The sequence below is a fragment of the Ranitomeya variabilis genome, chromosome 6, assembly GCF_051348905.1.
Source record: "Ranitomeya variabilis isolate aRanVar5 chromosome 6, aRanVar5.hap1, whole genome shotgun sequence".
Lineage (NCBI taxonomy): Eukaryota > Metazoa > Chordata > Amphibia > Anura > Dendrobatidae > Ranitomeya > Ranitomeya variabilis.
This window is the reverse complement of record NC_135237.1, coordinates 541,146,823-541,169,885: the sequence shown is the minus strand read 5'-3', so window position 1 is coordinate 541,169,885 and position 23,063 is coordinate 541,146,823. Positions and strand designations below refer to the sequence as shown.

At 42.6% G+C, this 23,063-nt stretch overlaps 1 protein-coding gene across 1 annotated transcript in view; it reads right to left on the bottom strand.

Annotated features, from left to right (window-relative positions):
* The window catches only part of ANXA13 (annexin A13), a 51,997-nt gene that overhangs the window by 4,040 nt on the left and 24,894 nt on the right, over window positions 1-23,063 (bottom strand). The window contains exons 4-9 of the mRNA XM_077271168.1: window positions 21,114-21,284; window positions 19,956-19,989; window positions 19,794-19,873; window positions 12,351-12,419; window positions 11,993-12,094; window positions 11,495-11,570 (exon numbers count right to left, since the gene is read on the bottom strand). Coding sequence (XP_077127283.1) covers window positions 11,495-11,570; window positions 11,993-12,094; window positions 12,351-12,419; window positions 19,794-19,873; window positions 19,956-19,989; window positions 21,114-21,284 — 532 coding nt within the window. The remainder of the gene's footprint in view (window positions 1-11,494; window positions 11,571-11,992; window positions 12,095-12,350; window positions 12,420-19,793; window positions 19,874-19,955; window positions 19,990-21,113; window positions 21,285-23,063) is intronic.

Genomic DNA, 23,063 nt, shown 5'->3' with positions numbered 1-23,063 from the left:
TATGGAGCTTGACTGCGAGGCTCCATAGACTCTGCATGGATGATTCAGTAGATTTGCTTGGACAATATCGGACCTGCGTGGGACCTTTTTATTTTTTAAATAAAGTGGTGAACCAGGGAAAGTGTGTTTATTTAAAAAAAAAACTATTTTTTATGTGTGTCAATTCTTTTCTTTCCCTGGGTTAGCAATGCACAATTCACAGCTGACATCAACTCCAAGCCGAATTACCCAGATTGCCAAGTCACCAGGGCATCGGGAAAAGTGAAGGCGAAACACCATAGATGGAGCATCTCCTGTGATACGCCACTTCTGGGACAGATGCAGGCTTGTATTTTGTCTGGGGAAAGGCCAATATGCATGGACCTTCCCATCCTGATAATATCAACCCACAGCTGTCTGCTTTACCTTTGCTGGTTACAAAAGATAGGGGGACTCCATGCCATTTTTTGCATTTATTTGTTAGATTAATATATCTACAGCAAGCTACACACACGGCACAAATTATATATGTGACCTCTATCTATCTGTCTGCAGTGGTATGTTACATTTTGTGCACCCCTGGTCAAAATTATTGTTATTGTGAACAGTTAAGCAAGTTGAAAATGAAATGATCTCTAAAAGTGCTAAATTTACAGATGACAGATTTCCTTGTATTTTAGGCAAATTAAATATAAATATACAAAAGGAAAATGTGTTGATGCAAAAGTTTGGGCACCCTGCATGGTTAGTACTTAGCAGCACCTCCCTTTGCAAGTATCACAGCTTGTAAACACTTTCTGCAGCCAGACAACAGTCTTTCAGTTGTTTTTTATAAGATTTTCATCCATTCTCCCGGTTCTGTGAGATTCCTGGGTCGTCTTGCTTCCTCTGCTATTTTGAGGTCTAGCCACAGATTGTCAATGATGTTCAGATCAGGGGACTGTGAGGGCCATTGTAAAACCTTCAGCTTGCGCCTTTTGATGTCGTCTATTGTGGATTTTGATGTGTGTTTTGGATCATTATCCATTTATAGAAGCCATCAGCTTTTTACAGATGGTGTTATGTTTGCATCAAGAATTTGTAGATATTTCATTGAATCCATTCTTCCCTCTTCCCATGAAATATTACCTGTGCCATTGGCTGCAGCACAACCCCAAAGCATGATTGATCCATCCCCATGCTTAATGTTTGGTGAGATGTTCTTTTACTGAAATTCTGTGGCCTTTTTTCTTCACACATACCTTTTATTACTGTGGTCAAAGAGATTTATTTTAATCTTATCAGTCCACAGGACTTGTCTCCAAATGCATCAGGCTTATGTAGGCATTCTTTTGCATACTTTTGACGCTGAATTTTATGTTGAGGATGGAGGAGAGGTTTTCTTCTGATGACTCTTCTATGGAGGCCATATTTGTGCAGGTGTCTCTGAACAGTAAAACAGTGTACCACAACTCCAGAGTCTGATAAATCTTTCTGAAGGTCTTTTGCAGTCAAGCGGGGTTTCTAATTTGCCTCTAGCAATCCTATGAGCAACTCTAACTAAAAATTTGCTTGGTCTTCCAGACCTTATCTTGACCTCCAATGTTCCTGTTAACTACCATTTCTTAATTACATTTCGAACTGAGGAAAGGGCAACTTGAAAATGCTTTGCTATCTTCTTATAGCTTCTCCTGCTTTGTGGGCCTCCACCATTTTCATTTTCAGAGTGCTAGGCAGCTTTTTTTTGGCACAAGGATAGAGAAGGCTGGGTTTTTATAAAGCTGGGAAATTTGCATCACCTGGTATTTCTTAACGATGAGAGTGACCAAGACATACGGCCTTAATCCTTTGTCAAGTTATCTGAGCACACAAATCTCCAAGGGTGCCCAAACTTTGGCATCAACCCATTTTCCTTTTTGTAATTTTTAAAATATAAAAAATTATGAGCTCGTATATATATATTTTTGCCTAAAATTCAAAGAAAATGTGTCATGTTTAGCTTTAGGCCTTTTAGCGATCATTTGAACTTGCTTAACTGTTCACGATAGCAGTAATTTTGACCAGGGGTGCCCAAACTTTTACATGCCACCGTATGTATATCTTTAATATCTAAAAATCTGTAATTTCTATTCTGCATTTTATTCTGGTGTGACATGGATGTCACATGGACTGTACACGGACTTTTCACGGATGTCACACAGATAGTACACACGGATAGTACACATACACTAATGGACGACCAACAGAAAAGTAAGAACAGACCGTTTCACGAGGATGTTTTTTAAGCGGACGTGTAAAGGGCGGCCTGAGTTAAAGAGATCGGTGACCCTCAATTAATGTTACAACTACTGCTCCCAGCATGCCCGCGGTTCGTTATCATACTTGCATTCTAGGGCTACAATGAGTTACTTACACAAGTAAATATCAGCGTTTCAATAACTCCAGATAATATAGATTGCACCGGTAACGACCGCAGACCAGAAACTTTGCCGAATGATTTTCACATTAATGTGATTATCAAATCCCAGACATTAGCAGAGCGGCGCTGGGAGAAGGATCCGGGTCAGGACAAGGGCAGGACGTGCGTGAGATTGCACCGACATCCCAGCAATGGAATTCCTGGCCCATGTCTGTGTATGAGTCATGAGTCAGCGGGTACAAGGGGTCTGTGCCCCGCCGCCCCCGCAGTTTGTACTGTGTGCAAATAGTTTATTATTCTAAAAACAGGAACATTTATGTGAAAGAAAGACGTCCGTGAAGCTAATAATGTAATAACCTCTATTAAAGGGGCTGACTAATGTCTCACATTGTGAGGTTCTTCACTGATTATAGGGGCTGGGAGGGGTCAGGAGTTTGAGCAGGAATGATTTGTATAGCACTCCCGCAGGTATAAAGAGGAATTGCAGGGGACATACAGATGATGCATAAACTAAACTGAATTAACAGTGAAATATTAACGTGTCATAACAATCTAGTTAAAAAATAAGTGTAAATAGGTTGTGTCATCAGAAACTGCCCTGACGAGAACTATGGCAGCCTCTGTGCATTGAACGATCTATTACAGATCTACTACAGATCGCTCAGAGCACATCGTTTATCGCAATCCGTCAGTGTAAACATGTATCAGACGCTGGCTGCATGATTTCAGCCAGGTATCATTCACTCTGAAACCTAAAAGCCATAAGGGCTGACTAGTCAGACAAATGGGTCCCTGGCAGCGGACATCATGTCTCAGCTGTCAGGTTCCCTTTAACAATACAAAAGAGCCATTGAATTTGCATAGTTCGGCGTCGAGTTGCACTTTTCTGTATACCTGTTATTTTTATTTTTGCTTCATGATATATTTGTTATTTTAAAATGATCTACAACTCTTAAATTCAATGTGTATCCGGTATTGTCTATAGACATCCACGGTCCTCCAGACACATGAACTCCACCTGACATGACTCTCAGCTGTATCTAACATAGAAAGATCATGCGCAAAATATATATAATTATTGACGTGACACACGTTTTGTTATACATGTTTCTTTCCTTTGTGTGTATTGGAACAACACAAAAAAAAAAAAACAGAAAAAAAGGGAAATGAACCTCCACCATATCTGCCTGTAGGTGTTGTGTTCTTATATTTGTAGGCCTCATTCAGTTTTTGGTAAACAGTAGAATGATGTGCTTTACCAAAAACCTCTATATTGGTCTCATTGATCCACAATATGCTTACCCAGAAGGATTTTGGCTTTCTCACATACATTTTGGCAAACTGCAGTCTAGCTTTTTTATGTCTCTGTGTCAGCAGTGGGGTCCTCCTGGGTCTCCGGTCATAGTGTTTCATTTCATTCCCATGTGGATGAATAGTTCACACCGACACTGATGTACTTGTACTGATGTACTTGTACTGATGTACAAGTTTCTATGGAACTTGATTGGGGCTGCTTATCCACTATCCGGATTATCCTGCTTTGCAACCTTTCATAAATTTTTCTCTGCAATCCTCATACAGGGAGATTAGCTTCAGTGCCATGGGTTGTAAACTTCTTGATTATGTTGTGCACTGTGAACAAATGGACATCAAGGTCTCTGGAGATGGACTTGTAACCTTGAGATTGTTGATATTTCTCAACTATTTTGGCTGTCAAGTCCTCAGACAATTCTCAGACCCACAATGCAAAGATTGAGTCAACTTCTCCCTTTTTATCTGGTTCCAAGTGGGATTTTTATATTGCGCACACCTGTTACTTGCCAGAGGTAAGTTTGAACGAGCATCACATGCTTGAAACAAAGTTGTTTACCAACAATTCTGCCCTGCCAATTTTGGGGGTTTTGTGTGAAATTATGTCCGATTTACCTTTTTTTTGTCTCTGTTTTTTTGTGTTGTTCCAAACACACAAAGGAAATAAATATGTTTATAACAAAACATGTGTGATTGTCAGAATTTTCTGGGAGAAATACTTCATTTTCTGGAACAATTTCAAGGGTGCCAACACTTTCGGCTATGATTGTGTGTGTACATATATATGTATATATATATATATATATATATATATATATACATATATATATATATATATATATATATATATATATATATATATATATATATACACTCACCGGCCACTTTATTAGGTACACCATGCTAGTAACGGGTTGGACCCCCTTTTGCCTTCAGAACTGCCTCAATTCTTCGTGGCATAGATTCAACAAGGTGCTGGAAGCATTCCTCAGAGATTTTGGTCCATATTGACATGATGGCATCACACAGTTGCCGCAGATTTGTCGGCTGCACATCCCAAAGATGCTCCATACAAGGCAGGATGGATCCATGCTTTCATGTTGTTTACGCCTAAATTCTGACCCTACCATCCGAATGTCGCAGCAGAAATCGAGACTCATCAGACCAAGCAACGTTTTTCCAATCTTCTACTGTCCAATTTCGATGAGCTTGTACAAATTGTAGCCTCAGTTTCCTGTTCTTAGCTGAAAGGAGTGGTACCCGGTGTGGTCTTCTGCTGCTGTAGCCCATCTGCCTCAAAGTTCGACGCACTGTGCGTTCAGAGATGCTCTTAGGCCTACCTTGGTTGTAACGGGTGGCGATTTGAGTCATTGTTGCCTTTCTATCAGCTCGAACCAGTCTGCCCATTCTCCTCTGACCTCTGGCATCAACAAGGCATTTCCGCCCACAGAACTGCCGCTCACTGGATTTTTTTTCTTTTTCGGAGCATTCTCTGTAAACCCTAGAGATGGTTGTGCGTGAAAATCCCAGTAGATCAGCAGTTTCTGAAATACTCAGACCAGCCCTTCTGGCACCAACAACCATGCCACGTTCAAAGGCACTCAAATCACCTTTCTTCCCCATACTGATGCTCGGTTTGAACTGCAGGAGATTGTCTTGACCATGTCTACATGCCTAAATGCACTGAGTTGTCGCCATGTGATTGGCTGATTAGAAATTAAGTGTTAACAAGAAGTTGGACAGGTGTACCTAATAAAGTGGCCAGTGAGTGTATATATATATATATATATATATATATATATATATATATATATATATATATATATATATATTACAAATAAGAGATAGCTGTGGGAAGCACAAGTTCAGTGCACGTGTGTCATTACTGCCTATGCAGAGTGCAGCAGTCAAGAACATTTGTCATCAGCTGCTGCTCTCCACATAGGCAGAGACCAAGATGACAAAGTTCACTTCATCCTATCTGCAGCAAAGCACCACTCCAAGAAGAAGCTGCTCGTGAGGCTCCCCTAACACTGTCACTATATAGTGCAAAATTATCACAATGAGCTTCACCGCATTAATTTGGTTCTTCTTCTTTTCTATTCTTCTTGGAGCGACCATTGAAATGTCAAAGCTATCAGTATACTGAGGTGAACTTTGTCATCTTGGTTGCTAACTATGTAGAGAGCAGCAGTTAATGACAAATGATTTTGACTGCTGCACTCTGCATAGGCAGCGACAATGCTCAATCATGTGCCCTGCATTGTGTTGTACTGTGCTCTTCATCAGCTCTCTGCCTCACTTCTCATTTGTAAATCTATCTAATGATGTTTCTTTGTTAACTACAGCTGAGAGTCAGGTGCAAAAAAAAAACTAGAAAAAAACCACATTAGAATAAATGTTATGGGCTAACTAGAGCTAGGCTTACTGTTAGTGTTAATACTGTGTTAGGGTTATGGCTAGTGTAATAAAATAGCTACGTAGAAAAAAGTTATAAAAAAATAACAAGTATAAAATATCTATGTAACAATGACTTACTTTATTAATAAATTATTAATTTCAGCAAAAAGCAGAACAAAAAAACTTCAAACTATATTTCGGTTGTGTGAACCGAGCCAGCCAGGAGTATAGTGGTAATTATCTCTTCTGCCAGAAAAAGACAAAAGCCCACACATAAGTGTGACCACAGACAGATCTACCAACGTTCTACCACGATCCCGGAACTTCTCGTCTCCCAGGAATTACAATAGATGATTAATGTTTGCCTTATTCACCAGGGCGGTGATACTGCCCCGGGCATTGTGTGCAGGCAAACCCCGAAATTACAGATTGTGACGTACGTTCAGATAGATATATGTCAAAGGCAGAAGAAAAGTTATAGGTTTGTAAGTCATTGTGCAGGAGGAGGAGGTGAGCTGTGACATCACCTATTGTGAATGGTGGATCCTGTGTTATCTACTGTATATAGAGGTGTTATCAGACATTGTACAGGAGGAGGAGGTGAGCTGTGACATCACCTATTGTGAATGGTGGATCCTGTGTTATCTACTGTATATAGAGGTGTTATCAGTCATTGTACAGGAGGAGGAGGTGAGCTGTGACATCACCTACTGGGAATGGTGGATCCTGTGTTATCTAGTGTATATAGAAGTGTATTCAGTCATTGTACAGGAGGAGGAGGTGAGCTGTGACATCACCTATTGTGAATGGTGGATTCTGTTTTATCTACTGTATATAGAGGTGTTATCAGTCATTGTACAGGAAGAAGAGGTGAGCTGTGATATCACTTACTGTGAATGGTGGATCCTGTGTTATCTACTGTATATATAGGTATTATCAGTCATTGTACAAGAGGAGGAGGTGAGCTGTGACTTCACCTATTGTGAATGGTGGATCCTGTGTTATCTACTGTATATAGAAGTGTTATCAGTCATTGTACAGGAAGAGGAGGAGGTGAGCTGTAACATCACCTATTGTGAATGGTGGATCCTGTTATCTACTGTATATAGAGGTATTATCAGTCATTGTACAGGAGGGGGAGGGGGTGAGCTGTGACATCACCTATTGTGAATGGTGGATCCTGTGTTATCTACTGTATATAGAGATGTTATCAGTCGTTGTACAGGAGGAGGAGGTGAGCTGTGACATCACCTATTGTGAATGGTGGATCCTGTGTTACCTACTGTATATAGAAGTGTTATCAGTCATTGTACAGGAGGAGGTGAGCCGTGACATCCCCTATTGTGAATGGTGGATCCTGTGTTATCTACTATATGTAGAGGGGTTATCAGTCATTGTGCAGGAGGAGGAGGTGTGCTGTGACATCACCTGTTGTAAATGGTGGATCCTGAGTCATCTACTGTATATAGAGGTGTTATCAGTCATTGTACTGGAGGAGGTGAGCTGTGACATCCCCTATTGTGAATGGTGGATCCTGTGTTATATACTGTATATAGAGGTATTATCAGTCATTGTACAGGAGGGGGAGGGGGTGAGCTGTGACATCAACTATTGTGAATGGTGGATCCTGTGTTATCTACTGTATATAGAGGTGTTATCAGTCATTTACAGGAGGAGGAAGTGAGCTGTGACATCACCTACTGTGAATGGTGGATCCTGTGTTACCTACTTTATATAGAAGTGTTATCAGTCATTGTGCAGGAGGAGGAGGTGAGCTGTGACATCACCTATTGTGAATGGTGGATCCTGTGTTATCTACTGTATATAGAGGGGTTATCAGTCATTGTGCAGGAGGAGGAGGTGAGCTGTGACATCACCTACTGGGAATGGTGGATCCTGTGTTATCTACTGTATATAGAGGGGTTATCAGTCATTGTGCAGGAGGAGGAGGTGAGCTGTGACATCACCTGTTGTAAATGGTGGATCCTGAGTCATCTACTGTATATAGAGGTGTTATCAGTCATTGTACTGGAGGAGGAGGTGAGCTGTGACATCCCCTATTGTGAATGGTGGATCCTGTGTTATATACTATATATAGAGGTGTTATCAGTCATTGTACTGGAGGAGGAGGTGAGCTGTGACATCAGCTATTGTGAATGGTGGATCCTGTGTTATCTACTGTATATAGAGGGGATATCAGTCATTGTACTGGAGGAGGTGAGCTGTGACATCACCTGTTGTAAATGGTGGATCCTGAGTCATGTACCTTATATAGAGGTGTTATCAGTCATTGTACAGGAGGAGGAGGTGAGCTGTGACATCAGCTATTGTGAATGGTGGATCCTGTGTTATCTACTGTATATAGAGGGGATATCAGTCATTGTACTGGAGGAGGTGAGCTGTGACATCACCTGTTGTAAATGGTGGATCCTGAGTCATGTACCTTATATAGAGGTGTTATCAGTCATTGTGCAGGAGACCTACATTCATGGACTGGAAGGATCCTTGCATGATTCGGAAAGAGTAAATATATTAAAATGTAATATATTAAAAATGAACATTTTACCCAGACTTTTATATCTCTTTGAGACCTAAAAAAAATACCTGAAAGCATTTGGCAAAACATTCGCAGACGACCAAGTACAGTATTTGTGAAGATATCTTGGTTAGATCCATACAGATGGGAGGTCTTAGCCTTCCAGACTGTTGAAAATATGACATGGTGGCCGTCCATGCTAGAATTTTAGATTTTTTTTCCACCACCAGCCGGGGAAACTCGGGCTCCATTTGCTTCAGTCTATCAACTCAGAGGCACTGACCTCTCTCCCCCGATGCCTCCCCCCATCCCCTCTCTTAATCACATGTCTTATAGCACATATTTCACAATTGTGGTCCTGAGACATGGCAACATGAATATTTCTGTAATTGACCCCAGCAGAATATTATTCCACATCTCAGACAACTCTACCTGTTTACCAATATTATCCTCTAATCGATTCCTGGAAAGAAAAATATATTTCTGGTCCCACACCTCCCTAATGTCACCCGGTGAGATATTTTGGGGAACTCCTAGTCCTCCAAGAAAACAATATAACTACAGACAACTACAACACCTCCATTCAAAAATAAAAAAAACCTATACAGCTTCACAGGGAGTCCACAAACTTTGAAAAATGGTGTCTTTCGTCATCCCCCTTCTTACGCTGTCTCTTCTGGACTCTATAACTACCTTATTGCTCAGACATCTGGTGACCATTGTATTGATCTGAGTGGGGAAAAATAATTGGGGAAATCTTTTGATGACTTCCAATGGAATGTTTTCTATTTGCATATAAGGGTTCAATTGCTACCAAAGCCCAAGAAACTTCCTTCAAGATTATTTCTAGATGGTACCGTGCACTGGCGTTGTTACTTAAAAGGTGCCCCCCGCGGTATCGGACAACATTTGGAGGGGATAGTTACACACATATGGTGGAATTGTGCTATAATTTAAAAAAAATGACCCAGGCAATCCCACTTAACAAGAAGATGTCCGATCTTTCTATAACTAACTCCCCCAAGGATCTCCTGCTTTTTTATGGTCCCAACTAATGATGGGCGAACCCGAACAGTAGAGTTTGGTGTCCGTATCCAACACTTACTGTTTGGGCATGGACACTGAAAACAAACTTTGTGTTACTGTTCGGGTTCGTCAGTCCGAACACCGTGTGTTTGTCACGCTGTCATGTGCAAGACAGCGCGACAAACACTGTTTCTGATCGGCAGTGAAATCATCCCCGCTGGTCAGAGAGCCGTGGCCTAAAGACAGCGTGAGTACTCAGCTGTGATCGGAGGTATAAAGTTTACCTCCGGTCACTGGTGTCAGCGGATGGAACTACTGCTCCCATCATCCGACACCTGCTGCCACTAATAACAGCGAGAACAGGAGCGGCGCTGATGGGTGAATTCATTAGTCGGCTCCTGCGCTGTAAATAAATAATTTAAAAAAAACGGCAAGGGTTCCCCTGTATTTTTGATAACCAGCCAGGCAAAACTCACAGCTGGGGGCTGCAGCTTTAACAAGGCTGGTTATCAAGAATAGAGGGGTCCCTATGCTGTCCTGCTTTTTATGGTCCCAAATAGTGATGAGCGAGTATGCTTGTTACTTGAGTTTCTCCGAGAATGCTCGGGTGGTATCCGAGTATTACGGCGTGCTCGGAGATTTAGTTTATGTCAACGCAGTTGCATGATTTGTGGCTGCTAGACAGACTCAGTCTTCCCAGCCTGGTGCAGGGCTACAGTTTTGCTTCTGGTGTCCTTCAACAGCTCTTTGGTCTTCACCATAGTGGAGTTTGGAGTGTGACTGTTTGAGGTTGTGGACAGGTGTCTTTTATACTGATAACAATTTCAAACAGGTGCCATTACTACAGGTAATGAGTGGAGGACAGAGGAGCCTCTTAAAGAAGAAGATACAGGTCTGTGAGAGCCAGAAATCTACATGTTTTTAAGTGACCAAATACTTATTTTCCACCATAATTTGCAAAATAAATCTTGCCAAATCAGACAAGGTGATTTTCTGGATTTGTTCTCTCATTTTGACTCTCCTAGTTGTGGTCTACCTATGATGTCAATTACAGGCCTCTCGCATTTTTTTAAGTGGGAGAACTTGCACAATTGGTGGCTGACTAAATACTTTTTTCCCCACTGTATCTATTGTTAGCAGGTTTTCTATTATACCTTCTGTCTTGAAAATGAAAAACCTGCATAAAAACCTGATCTAAACAATAGATCATATTCTAATGGTTAATTCCCTTCTAAAGCAACATTCTTCTTCCTCCTCCTCCTCCTCTTCCCATCAAAATGTTTATCCTCTTATTATATTGTAATCATCATATTACATAGCACTGTGTACTTACAATTGCTCATTTTGCTTTTCTTCCCAGATAATTCTTCTCTTTTCCATTAGGTCTATGACGTGAGGTGATTAATAACTGACAAGCTGAATCCTTCTAAGCTCTGTGTAGAAATAGGAAGTCAATTTTCCCTGTGTGACTCTAATGTCACCGCAAAAGAATGTCAGGGGGAGGAGGAAGCAGCTGGGTGAGGAGGTGAAGAGGGGGATGATAAATGCAGGGACAAGAGACTTCCTGTTTCTACACAGAGCAGAGAAATGAGAAGAATTATCTTGGTACAAAAGTAAAATGATCAATTGTAAGTACACAGTGCTGTATAATATGATGACTGTAATATAATAACAGGATAAAAACTTTGATGGGAGGAGGATGACGAGGAGGAGGAGGAGAGCTTCTTTTAAATCTGGAGGTTATGTTGTACAGATGAGCTTCCATTGAGAAGTAACCATGTGAACTGTATGAATCTGGTGGAAAATATAGAAACCATTTCCATAAATATTCTAATCACACATACCAATTGTTAGATAAGCTTTTTTCAAGTCTCCCGATGTTTCACTTTTGATTGCATCCTCAATGTTTTTACCATGCAGCTACGATAGAAGCAGAAAAAAACAGATTTTATAAAATTATTAGGGGCAATAGGGATTGTAATTATCAGTTGTGTCCAGCACTGAAGAGGAGACATGAGATTGAAAGAGGTGAATGTCATATTAAAAAGCTGCCGTGGCCATGACAGTTTCCTCCTCTTCCAGGGGTGCGACTTGCTTACAGAACTGGTGACCGGATGACCAAAGATGGGTCTCAACAACCGTAAAAGAAGCTTCGTGGACAGTTTCCAGAAATCTTAAAGTGGGATTTGTCACCTACACTTATGTAATTACGCCCAGCATATTATAGGGACAGAGCCGTTCTCCGAAATATTGTGCTGTTTTAATGGACATTGGAACATCATACATGGAGGAAGTCTTTATCTCTATGGCCGACCCAAGATGTCGACCTCCTTGATACTTACAATTTCATATGCTTTAAATGTGGCTCTTAGCTGCATGTAATTCCTTGTTGCCAAGATAACATTAAACTCTGACTCTTCTGTGCCCCATCGAGCTTCACCAGCCTGGGAAAGAGAATTGGGAAATAAGCAAATATTTTCTGGTACACCATTGTATACAGTGTGCGCAGAATTATTAGGAAACTTATATTTTTGACAATTAATTTCATTATTGAAAATTATTGCCCAACAAAGAATAGTGTGAAAGGCTAAACAATTATTCCGCCACACAGTGCTTGTACCACAACTATAATTTTCATAACACGACCACTATTTGGCCATTCCTATAACTACATAGGGTCTTCCTATTTTGGTTACTCACTTCATATAGTCTCTTGGCATCCTGACCGGCAAGATCCTTGTCAACTTCCAGACCTTCATCTCGGTTTGCCTAAAAAAAATAATTACATGTACAGTATATATATATATATATATATATATATAATGTATATAGTACATTAGAGGCCCAGATCTTCATGGTTACTAGATTTCTTCATATTTAAGACAATTAGTGACCTCTATAATTGACTCCTCCCTGTCCTCCTTTACTGCCACGTTTGGCCTACTATGTACGATATCGGTGGTGTCCACTATATAATTATGTTTTTGCTACTTCTTGTCCGTAGGTCATTAACTATGTTTGGTTTTCCAGCTTCTTCCCGCCTCACCCCCTGTGACTGAGCGGTCTCTCCCTATGTGTGTGTATAGAGGTAGACCTGTCACTCAAAAGGAGCGGGGCGGGGAGATTTTCATCACTACTTCGCCATCAGGCAAAATGTTGTGAAAGCCCCAAAGGGTTTGCTGAAAAAAACAAATTTACCGTTTCCATCAATCTCTTTAAATGAAGTAGACCCTTTGTAGAACTAAAAAAAACAAATACTGACCCCCAGCACTGATGTCATCCGGGCTCTGGTGACGTCGTTAAACCATGTGAGTCCTTCAGCCAATGAGCGGGAGACCTGGCGCCAACATTGCTAAAACAGTGCCTCTGCAGGAGATTAGTGTCTGTTTTATTACTTTTACAAGGGGGGGGGGGGGGGGGGGGGTACTTCATTTAACCCCTTCATGACCCAGCCTATTTTGGCCTTAATGACCTTGCCGTTTTTTGCAATTCTGACCAGTGTCCCTTTATGAGGTAATAACTCAGGAACGCTTCAACGGATCCTGGCGATTCTGAGATTGTTTTTTCGTGACATATTGGGCTTCATGTTAGTGGTAAATTTAGGTCGATAATTTCTGAGTTTATTTGTGAAAAAAACGGAAATTTGGCGAAAATTTTGAAAATTTCGCAATTTTCACATTTTGAATTTTTATTCTGTTAAACCAGAGAGTTATGTGACACAAAATAGTTAATAAATAACGTTTCCCACATGTCTACTTTACATCAGCACAATTTTGGAAACAAATTTTTTTTTTGCTAGGAAGTTATAAGGGTTAAAATTTGACCAGTGATTTCTCATTTTTACAACAAAATTTACAAAACCATTTTTTTTAGGGACCACCTCACATTTGAAGTCATTTTGAGGGTTCTATATGGCTGAAAATACCCAAAAGTGACACCATTCTAAAAACTGCACCCCTCAAGGTGCTCAAAACCACATTCAAGAAGTTTATTAACCCTTCAGGTGTTTCACAGCAGCAGAAGCAACATGGAAGTAAAAAATGAACATTTAACTTTTTAGTCACAAAAATGATCTTTTAGCAACAATTTTTTTATTTTCCCAAGGGTAAAAGGAGAAACTGGACCACGGACGTTGTTGTCCAATTTGTCCTGAGTACGCTGATACCTCATATGTGGGGGTAAACCACTGTTTGGGCGCACGGCAGGGCTCGGAAGGGAAGGAGCGCCATTTGACTTTTTGAATGAAAAATTGGCTCCAATCTTTAGCGGACACCATGTCGCGTTTGGAGAGCCCCCGTGTGCCTAAACATTGGAGCTCCCTCACAAGTGACCCCATTTTGGAAACTAGACCCCCCAAGGAACTTATCTAGAAGCATAGTGAGCACTTTAAACCCCCAGGTGCTTCACAAATTGATCCGTAAAAATGAAAAAGTACTTTTTTTTCCCCAAAAAATTATTTTAGCCTCAATTTTTTCATTTTCACATGGGCAACAGGATAAAATGGATCCTAAATTTTGTTGGGAAATTTCTCCTGAGTACACCGATACCTCACATGTGGGGGTAAACCACTGTTTGGGCACATGGTAAGGCTCGGAAGGGAAGGAGCGCCATTTGACTTTTTGAATGAAAAATTATCTCCATCGTTAGCGGACACCATGTCGCTTTTGGAATGCCCCTGTGTGCCTAAACATTGGAGCTCCTCCACAAGTGACCCCATTTTGGAAACTAGACCCCCCAAGGAACTTATCTAGAGGCATAGTGAGCACTTTAAACCCCCAGGTGCTTCACAAATTGATCCGCAAAAATGAAAAAGTACTTTTTTTTCACACAAAATTTCTTTTAGCCTCAATTCTTTCATTTTCACATGGGCAACAGGATAAAATGGATCCAAAAATTTGTTGGGCAATTTCTCCTGAGTACGCCGATACCTCATATGTGGGGGTAAACCACTGTTTGGGTGCACGGCAAGGCTCGGAAGGGGAGGCGTGCCATTTGACTTTTTGAATGGAAAATTAGCTCCAATCGTTAGCGGACACCATGTCGCGTTTGGAGAGCCCCTGTGTGCCTAAACATTGGAGATCCCCTACAAGTGACCCCATTTTGGAAACTAGACCCCCCAAGGAACTTATCTAGATGCATAGTGAGCACTTATAACCCCCAGGTGCTTCACAGAAGTTTATAACGCAGAGCCGTGAAAATAAAAAATAATTTTTCTTTCCTCAAAAAATGATTTTTAGCCCAGAATTTTTTATTTTCCCAAGGGTAATAGGAGAAATTGGACCCCAAATGTTGTTGTCCAGTTTGTCCTGAGTACGATGATACCCCATATGTGGGGGTAAACCACTGTTTGGGCGCACGGCACGGCTCGGAAGGGAAGGCACGCCATTTGGCTTTTTGAATGGAAAATTAGCTCCAATCATTAGCGGACACCATGTCGCGTTTGGAGAGCCCCTGTGTGCCTAAACATTGGAGCTCCCGCACAAGTGACCCCATTTTGGAAACTAGACCTCCCAAGGAACTAACCTAGATGTGTGGTGAGCACTTTGAACCCCCAAGTGCTTCACAGAAGTTTATAACGCAGAGCCATGAAAATAATAAATGTGTTTCCTTTCCTCAAAAATATTTTTTTAGCCCAGAATTTTTTATTTTTGCAAGAGTAACAGGAGAAATTGGACCTAAAAGTTGTTGTCCAGTTTCTCCTGAGTACGCTGATACCCCATATATGGGGGTAAACCACTGTTTGGGAACATGCCGGGGCTCGGAAGGGAAGTAGTGACGTTTTGGAATGCAGACTTTAATGGAATGGTCTGCGGGCATCATGTTACGTTTGCAGAGCCCCTGATATGCCTAAACAGTAGAAACCCCCCACAAGTGACCCCATTTTGGAAACTAGACCCCCCAAGGAACTTATCTAGATGTGTGTTGAGCACGTTCAACCCCCAAGTGCTTCACAGAAGTTTACAACGCAGAGCCGTGAAAATAAAAAATCATTTTTCTTTCCTCAAAAAAGATGTTTTAGCAAGCAATTTTTTATTTTCACAAGGGTAACAGGAGAAATTGGGCCCCAATATTTGTTGCCCAGTTTGTTGTGAGTGTGCTGGTACCCCATATGTGGGGGTAAACCACTGTTTGGGCACACGTCAGGGCTCGGAAGGGAAGTAGTGACATTTGAAATGCAGACTTTGATGGAATGGTCTGCGGGCATCACGTTGCATTTGCAGAGCCCCTGATGTGCCTAAACAGTAGAAACACCCCACAAGTGACCCCATTTTGGAAACTAGACCCCCGAAGGAACTTATCTAGATGTGTGGTGAGCACGTTCAACCCCCAAGTGCTTCACAGAAGTTTACAACGCAGAGCCGTGAAAATAAAAAATCATTTTTCTTTCCTCAAAAAAGATGTTTTAGCAAGCAATTTTTTATTTTCACAAGGGTAACAGGAGAAATTGGGCCCCAATGTTTGTTGCCCAGTTTGTTGTGAGTGTGCTGGTACCCCATATGTGGGGGTAAACCACTGTTTGGGCACACGTCAGGGCTCGGAAGGGAAGTAGTGACATTTGAAATGCAGACTTTGATGGAATGGTCTGCAGGCATCACGTTGCATTTGCAGAGCCCCTGATGTGCCTAAACAGTAGAAACACCCCACAAGTGACCCCATTTTGGAAACTAGACCCCCGAAGGAACTTATCTAGATGTGTGGTGACCACTTTCAACCCCCAAGTGCTTCACAGAAGTTTATAACGCAGAGTCGTGAAAATAAAAAATAATTGTTCTTTCCTCAAAAATTATGTTTTAGCAAGTAATTTTTTATTTTTGCAAGGGTAACAGGAGAAATTGGACCCCAACAGTTGTTGCCCAGTTTGTCCTGAGTACGCTGGTACCCCAAATGTGGGGGTAAACCACTGTTTGGGCGCACGTCGGGGCTTGGAAGGGAGGGAGCACCATTTGACTTTTTGAACGCAAGATTGGCTGGAATCAATGGTGGCGCCATGTTGCGTTTGGAGACCCCTGATGTGCCTAAACAGTGGAAACCCCTCAATTCTAACTTCAACACTAACCCCAACACACCCCTAATCCTAATCCCAACTGTAGCCATAACCCTAATCACAACCCTAACCCCAACACACCCCTAACCACAACCCTAACCGCAACACACCCGTAACCCTAATTCCAACCCTAATCCTAACCCTAATCCCAACCCTAACCCTAATCCCAACCCTAACCACAACTGTAACCCCAACGCACCCCTAACCCTATCCGTAACCCTAACCACAAGCCTAATCTTAACCCTATTTCCAACCCTAGCCCTAATTCCAACCCTAACTCTAATTCCAACCCTAACCCTAAGGCTATGTGCCCACGTTGCGGATTCGTGTGAGATTTTTCCGCACGATTTTTGAAAAATGTGCAGGTAAAAGGCACTGCGTTTTACCTGCGGATTTACAGCAGATTTCCAGTGTTTTTTTGTGCGGATTTCACCTGCGGATTCCTATTGAGGAACAGGTGTAAAACGCTGCGGAATCCGCACAAAGAATTGACATGCTGCGGAAAATACAACGCAGCGTTTCTGCACGGAATTTTCCGCACCATGGGCACAGCAGATTTGGTTTTCCATAGGTGTACATGGTACTGTAAACCTGATGGAAAACTGGTACGAATTCGCAGCGGCCAATCCGCTGCGGATCCGCGGCCAATCTGCTGCGGATCCGTGGCCAATCCGCTGCGGATCCGCGGCCAATCCGCTGCGGATCCGCAGCCAAATCCGCACTGTGTGCACATGCCATAACCCTACCCCTAACCCTAACCCTACCTGTAACCCTAACCCTACCCCTAACCCTAACCCTAGTTCTAACCCTAGTTCTAACCCTAACCCTAGTGGAAAAAAAATATATATATATTTTCTTTATTTTATTATTGTCCCTACCTATGGGGGTGATAAAGGGGGGGGTTTATTTGTTATTTTTTTTATTTTGATCGCTGTGATAGAACCTACCACAGCGATCAAAATGTACTTTGTAATGAATCTGCCGGCCGGCAGATTCGGCGGGCGCACTGAGCATGCGCCCGCCATTTTGGAAGATGGCGGCGCCCATGGAGGAGGCGGACGGGCACCGGGAGCCTCGGTAAGTATAAGGGGGGGGGAGATCGGGGCACGGGGGGAGATCGGGGCACGGGGGGGGCGTCGGAGCACGGGGGGGTGACATAGCAGCAGGGGGGAGCGGGCAGGAGGACGGGGGAGCGGAGCACAGGACGGAGGGGACCGGACCCCATAACGGAGCACTGGGGGGGCGATTGGTGGGGTGGGGGGGGTCACTTCAGGTTTTCCAGCCATGGCCGATGATATTGCAGCATCGGCCATGGCTGGATTGTAATATTTCACCAGTTTTTTAGGTGAAATATTACAAATCGCTCTGATTGGCAGTTTCACTTTCAACAGCCAATCAGAGCAATCGTAGCCACGGGGGGGGGGGTGAAGCCACCCCCCCTGGGCTGAAGTACCACTCCCCCTGTCCCTGCAGAACGGGTGAAATCGGAGTTAACCCTTTCACCCGCTCTGCAGCGACGCGATCATTCCATGACGCCACATAGGCGTCATGGGTCGGATCGGCACGGGTTTTCATGACGCCTACGTGGCGTCATGGGTCGGGAAGGGGTTAAATGGGGCTGTCCAGATAGTTTGCAACCCCCTCTAACACTTCTTTGATCTATTAAAAAAAAATATTTTGTGAACATTCTCTCCTTTTTAGAAAGCTCCCCTGGAAAAAGCCTATTCTCACTGGGACATCCAGTGATCGGTTGTAATCTCTGGTTGTAACTTAAGTGTTCAGTTTCTCTACAGCACCCCAACAGGAGAAAAAAGGTATTGCATGATGCCTTCTTAAAGAAATGGACAAGACAGGACCTCCAGAGTGAGAGACCCTTTTTATAACCATTTTCCAATCTGATCAAGAGATGTGGTGGATCCGCATCTATTCACTTAGAATTCTCTAAGAGGGTAAATGAAAATGGTGGTGCTAAGCCGAGCCTGTTCCTTACACGACAGGTGCCGTCTGCGTTGCCCATCCAGCAAAGTAAAGCCGCTGTCAACCTCTGACAGCTGCGTATTAGTGGTGCAATCCCGATGGTTTGCCTTTCCAGGTGCTCACCCATCGGTTGGTGATGATGGGTTGGTTGGCATCCAGGGACGTACTGAAGATGCTTGTTGCTGCCAACTTTGTACTTTCGTGGCTGGAGTTTATCAGAGGTCGGAAGTTTTACTGTATACTGCAATACTGAAGTCTTACGGTATATAATACAAAGAATGAAATGATCGCAGGTAAAAAAAAATATATATATTTTTATTTACATATGATTCTCCAGGTCAGTATAAGTATGAAGATCCCAAACATGTATAGTTTGTTTTATTATTTAGGTGGTGAAAAAAAATTATGAAATTTGTAATAACATTTTTTTGTTGCTTGTGTCGCCATTTTCCGAGACCCGTTACCGTAGTGTTCTCATTTTTGGGGCTATGGGGCTGGGTGAGGGCTTATTTTTTGCACCCCTAGCTTTTTTTATTGATACAGGGGAGGTATGATGTTTTGGTCCACCAGACTTTGACCCCTTGAATGGACACATTAGGGAGCCCTTTAAGGCCTCCATAACTTAAGACAGAACCCATAATGTGAACTTCAACAAAACTGCCCGATAGAGAAAACTAGTGAGAAGTGGAGTTTCGCTGAAATGTCTCCACCTCTGGTGTGCTTCTTGGGTGGGAAGGAGCTTACTGATGTTCAGCACGTGTTATTTGTATGTGACATACACTAGATTTTGGCCTATTTTGCAGCCTTTTAAGGCTTCCATACGCACAATCATTGGGTCGATTGCTACCTCCCCCTACACATGAACAATCATTCTCCTGTGTTCTCTATGAGAGAGCCGCTGCCAAAATCCTCTGACAGTGGCTTGTACCTGCTCTGAAAAAGTAAGGATTGGACATTGGAAATTCCAACATGCTGATTCTAATCTCTCCCAATATCTTTCCATAAGCATAAATTATATATGGCAGATGCACTTCTCAACAAAATGCACCACAGCCTAGTTTCTGGTTTCCAACATGTCTTATCCCCGGTGGTCAATATTACAAGACTTATAGTAGAAGTACCTGCAGCAATGAGATGAGTATCTTCCGGAAGTAACCACTGGTTTCACTTTTCACATCAGCCTCCAAATCTCGCCCAAACACTGAGATACAGACACATATGAAGGTCACAGCTGAGGGCGGCATCACTACAAGGCAGTACTGCACAGGAGCCATAATACTTACATTTCTTGTACGACTCTTTTATGTTTCGAATTTGCTGAAAAAGAAAGATGGCGACTTATAACAGATAAGTCACAGAGTCACCTCGCTTCGGTAGAGATGCATAGTCCCTGATAGTTATTTCATGCAATAAAATGCTAATTAATTATGTAAAAATCATATAATGTGATTTTCTGTTTTTTATTTTTAGATTCTGTCTCTCATAGTTGAAGTGTACCTATGATAAAAATTATAGACCTTTCCATTCTTTGTAGGTGGGAAAACTTGCAAAATCAACAGTGTATCAAATACTTATCTTCCCCACTGTGTGTATGTATATATATATATATATATACATACATATATATACTGTATATATATCTTGAAATATTGCAGCTTTTACACTGCCCAGTAGAGCGCACAAAATAGGCTGACACTTCCTGTTTTCTGCAGTTTACTTGACAGCTTTGCTGTGTAGACTGGGACAGAATCAGCAGAGAATAAAGGATTTCATGACCGCTTTCTTGTACTGATGTGATCCAGATAATCCAGGATGGTAATGCCATACAGTAATCACAATGGTCCCTTGTTATTCCCTGATCTTTAGGGGATGGGCTGTTCGTCAGCAGTAAGTCTGTGGACAGACACTTTTCGGTACATCATCTCTAATTCATACTAGCTGCCATGAAGCACATACTATGCTGCACTGCCTATACAGACAAATCAGGAGGAAACTGTATTTAATCAATATTTTTCCCTAAAGAGGCATTAAAAAGAAAAAAGAATAGTATAATAAAACTTTAACTACATTATGTGTATACCGCTCCTATGCAGACCTATCTGTCTCCTTGATTATAGACGTCAAACGAACCCTGTGCAGTCTGATCATGAAGCCGTTTATTAACCAGTTCCAGTACTCTGTTTAGCAAAAATAACGAGTAGATGGTACACACAACTGCATTTTTAGAATACTTGCATTGTTTCTAGGCTAAAGCCATGGAGATACATAGTTCTGCATATGGGCTGCATACGTCAAATGGTAAAAAAATGGATTGTCATCAGGACTATTTGAAAGTCGCTACATAACTGTATATTATTTAGCTGCATCGACGCTATGAAATGGTTGCAAAGTCGGATCCATTCGAAAAAACTGCAATTGAGTGATTTAAGGAGATGTTGTACCTGGTTGGCTCTTGTACAAAGGATTTGGATCAGCAGAGATTCATTGGTTCCTGCCCCTTTCATGGCTTTTTTCAGTTCTTTTGCATCAAATTCACAGGGACGATCAAGCAATGCCAAGGCAGTCTTCTCGAAGTGGCCACTTAGTTCACTTTTTAATACACTATCTAAGTCCTGAAAAAGAAACACAAAAAAAATCAAACAAATGTAAGGCAAAACATAGAAAACCTCTTTAGCGCTTATTCCCACATCAGTATTTGGGAGAATTTGGATGAGTGTTTGTATGCCAAAAGCAGGACTGGAACTTATAGAGAAAAGCTAAAATTGACAAAATAACATCTATTCTGTGTTTTGGAGACCTTCCTTGTTTTGGAAAAAATTCTGATGTGTGAATAAAGCCTTAAAAGTTCAATCTCAAAGGGGATAACTTGCTGATCACTGGGGCTCCGACTGCTGGGACACCCAAAAATCCCAAGGACGCGACTCATTGAATTGAGTGGAGGCGCACGTGCTTTCCATTTGCTCAATTCATTTTCTATAGCACTGCCGAAGAAAGACGAGTGCAGTGCTCCTCTATTTTCTTAGAGAGTTAAAGGGTTGTCCTCTACTAAGACAACCGCTTCTTTTTCAAAATGTTTAGCCCCCAAAAAGTACTAAAGCGTATACTCACCTGTCGTGCTGGTGCCGTTCCTGCGGTGTTGGCACTCACTCTCCTGGGGCTCTTCTGTGTTGTTGTGACACATGACACCGCCACCTAATCAGCACTGGCGTCACGGTCTCCGCCTTTGGACAAATTGATTATGAAGAGGAAGTCAGAGCTGCAGCTGACCTCGGACTTCCTCTTCCTGCTCAATTCAACAGAAGGCAGGGACAATGAGGTCAACACTGATTGGTACACCAGCGTCATGTGTCCTAACACCATGAGAGCCCTGTGGAGACCGAGTGGTGACACCATGGGAACGACGCCAGCATGAGAGGTGAGTATAAGCTTTATTATTTTATGGGGCCAAGCAAGGGGTATGAGAAGAACTTGTCCAAGTAGTGGACAACTTCTTTAATGCAGTAAAATTTGAGAATGTGCAGAGCCACATTCTCGAGATCTCTGGGTGTCCCAGCGGTCCGAACCCCCAGCGATCAGAAAACTATCCCCTATCCTATTTTTGGATTCCTGGTCCTTAGAACCTAATTTGGGAATGTATACCTTGTACATTTGTGTAAGAAACATCAACTGGCTCAAATGATGGTGGGACCACCACCCAGGGGTGGACATACCGCATGTGCAGCCCGTGCGGCGGCTGCACCGGTGCCCAGAGGAGGAGGGGGCCCCTGCAGGGCAGCTAATAATGAGGGAAATCTGGCCTTTTTATCCGGCCTCGAGGCTCCAGTGGGCTCCTGGCCAGATTGCCCTCATGTGTGGCAGGCAGAGAGAGATCCCTGCAGCTCCGCTTTGTAGGACACAGCAGTCAGCGGCGTGGCTGGAGCGCTGCGGTGGAATGTGCAGAGAGGCAAATGGTGCTGTGTGTGTCTGTGTGTATGTCGGTGGAGGATGGGGGTGATGGAGAGGGCAATGATGGGGGTGGTGGGGGAGAAGGCAATGATGGAGATGGTAAAAAGGTAAAAAGGACAATGATGGGGGGGTGGAAAGGGCAATAATGGGGGTGGTGGGGGAGGAGGAACTGATAGAGGTGGTGGAATGGGCAATGATGGTGGGGGAGAAGGCAATGATGGAGGTGGTGGAAAGGACAATGATGTTGGTGGTTGAAAGGGCAATAATGGGATGGTGGAGAGGAGGAAATGATGGAGATGATGGAACGGGAAATGATGGGGATGGTGGGGGAGGAGGAAATGATGGACGTGGATTGGGCAATGATGGGGGTGATGGGGGAGAAGGCAATGATGGTGGCAGTGGAAAGGACAATGATGGGGGTTGTGGGGAAGGAGGCAATTATGGAG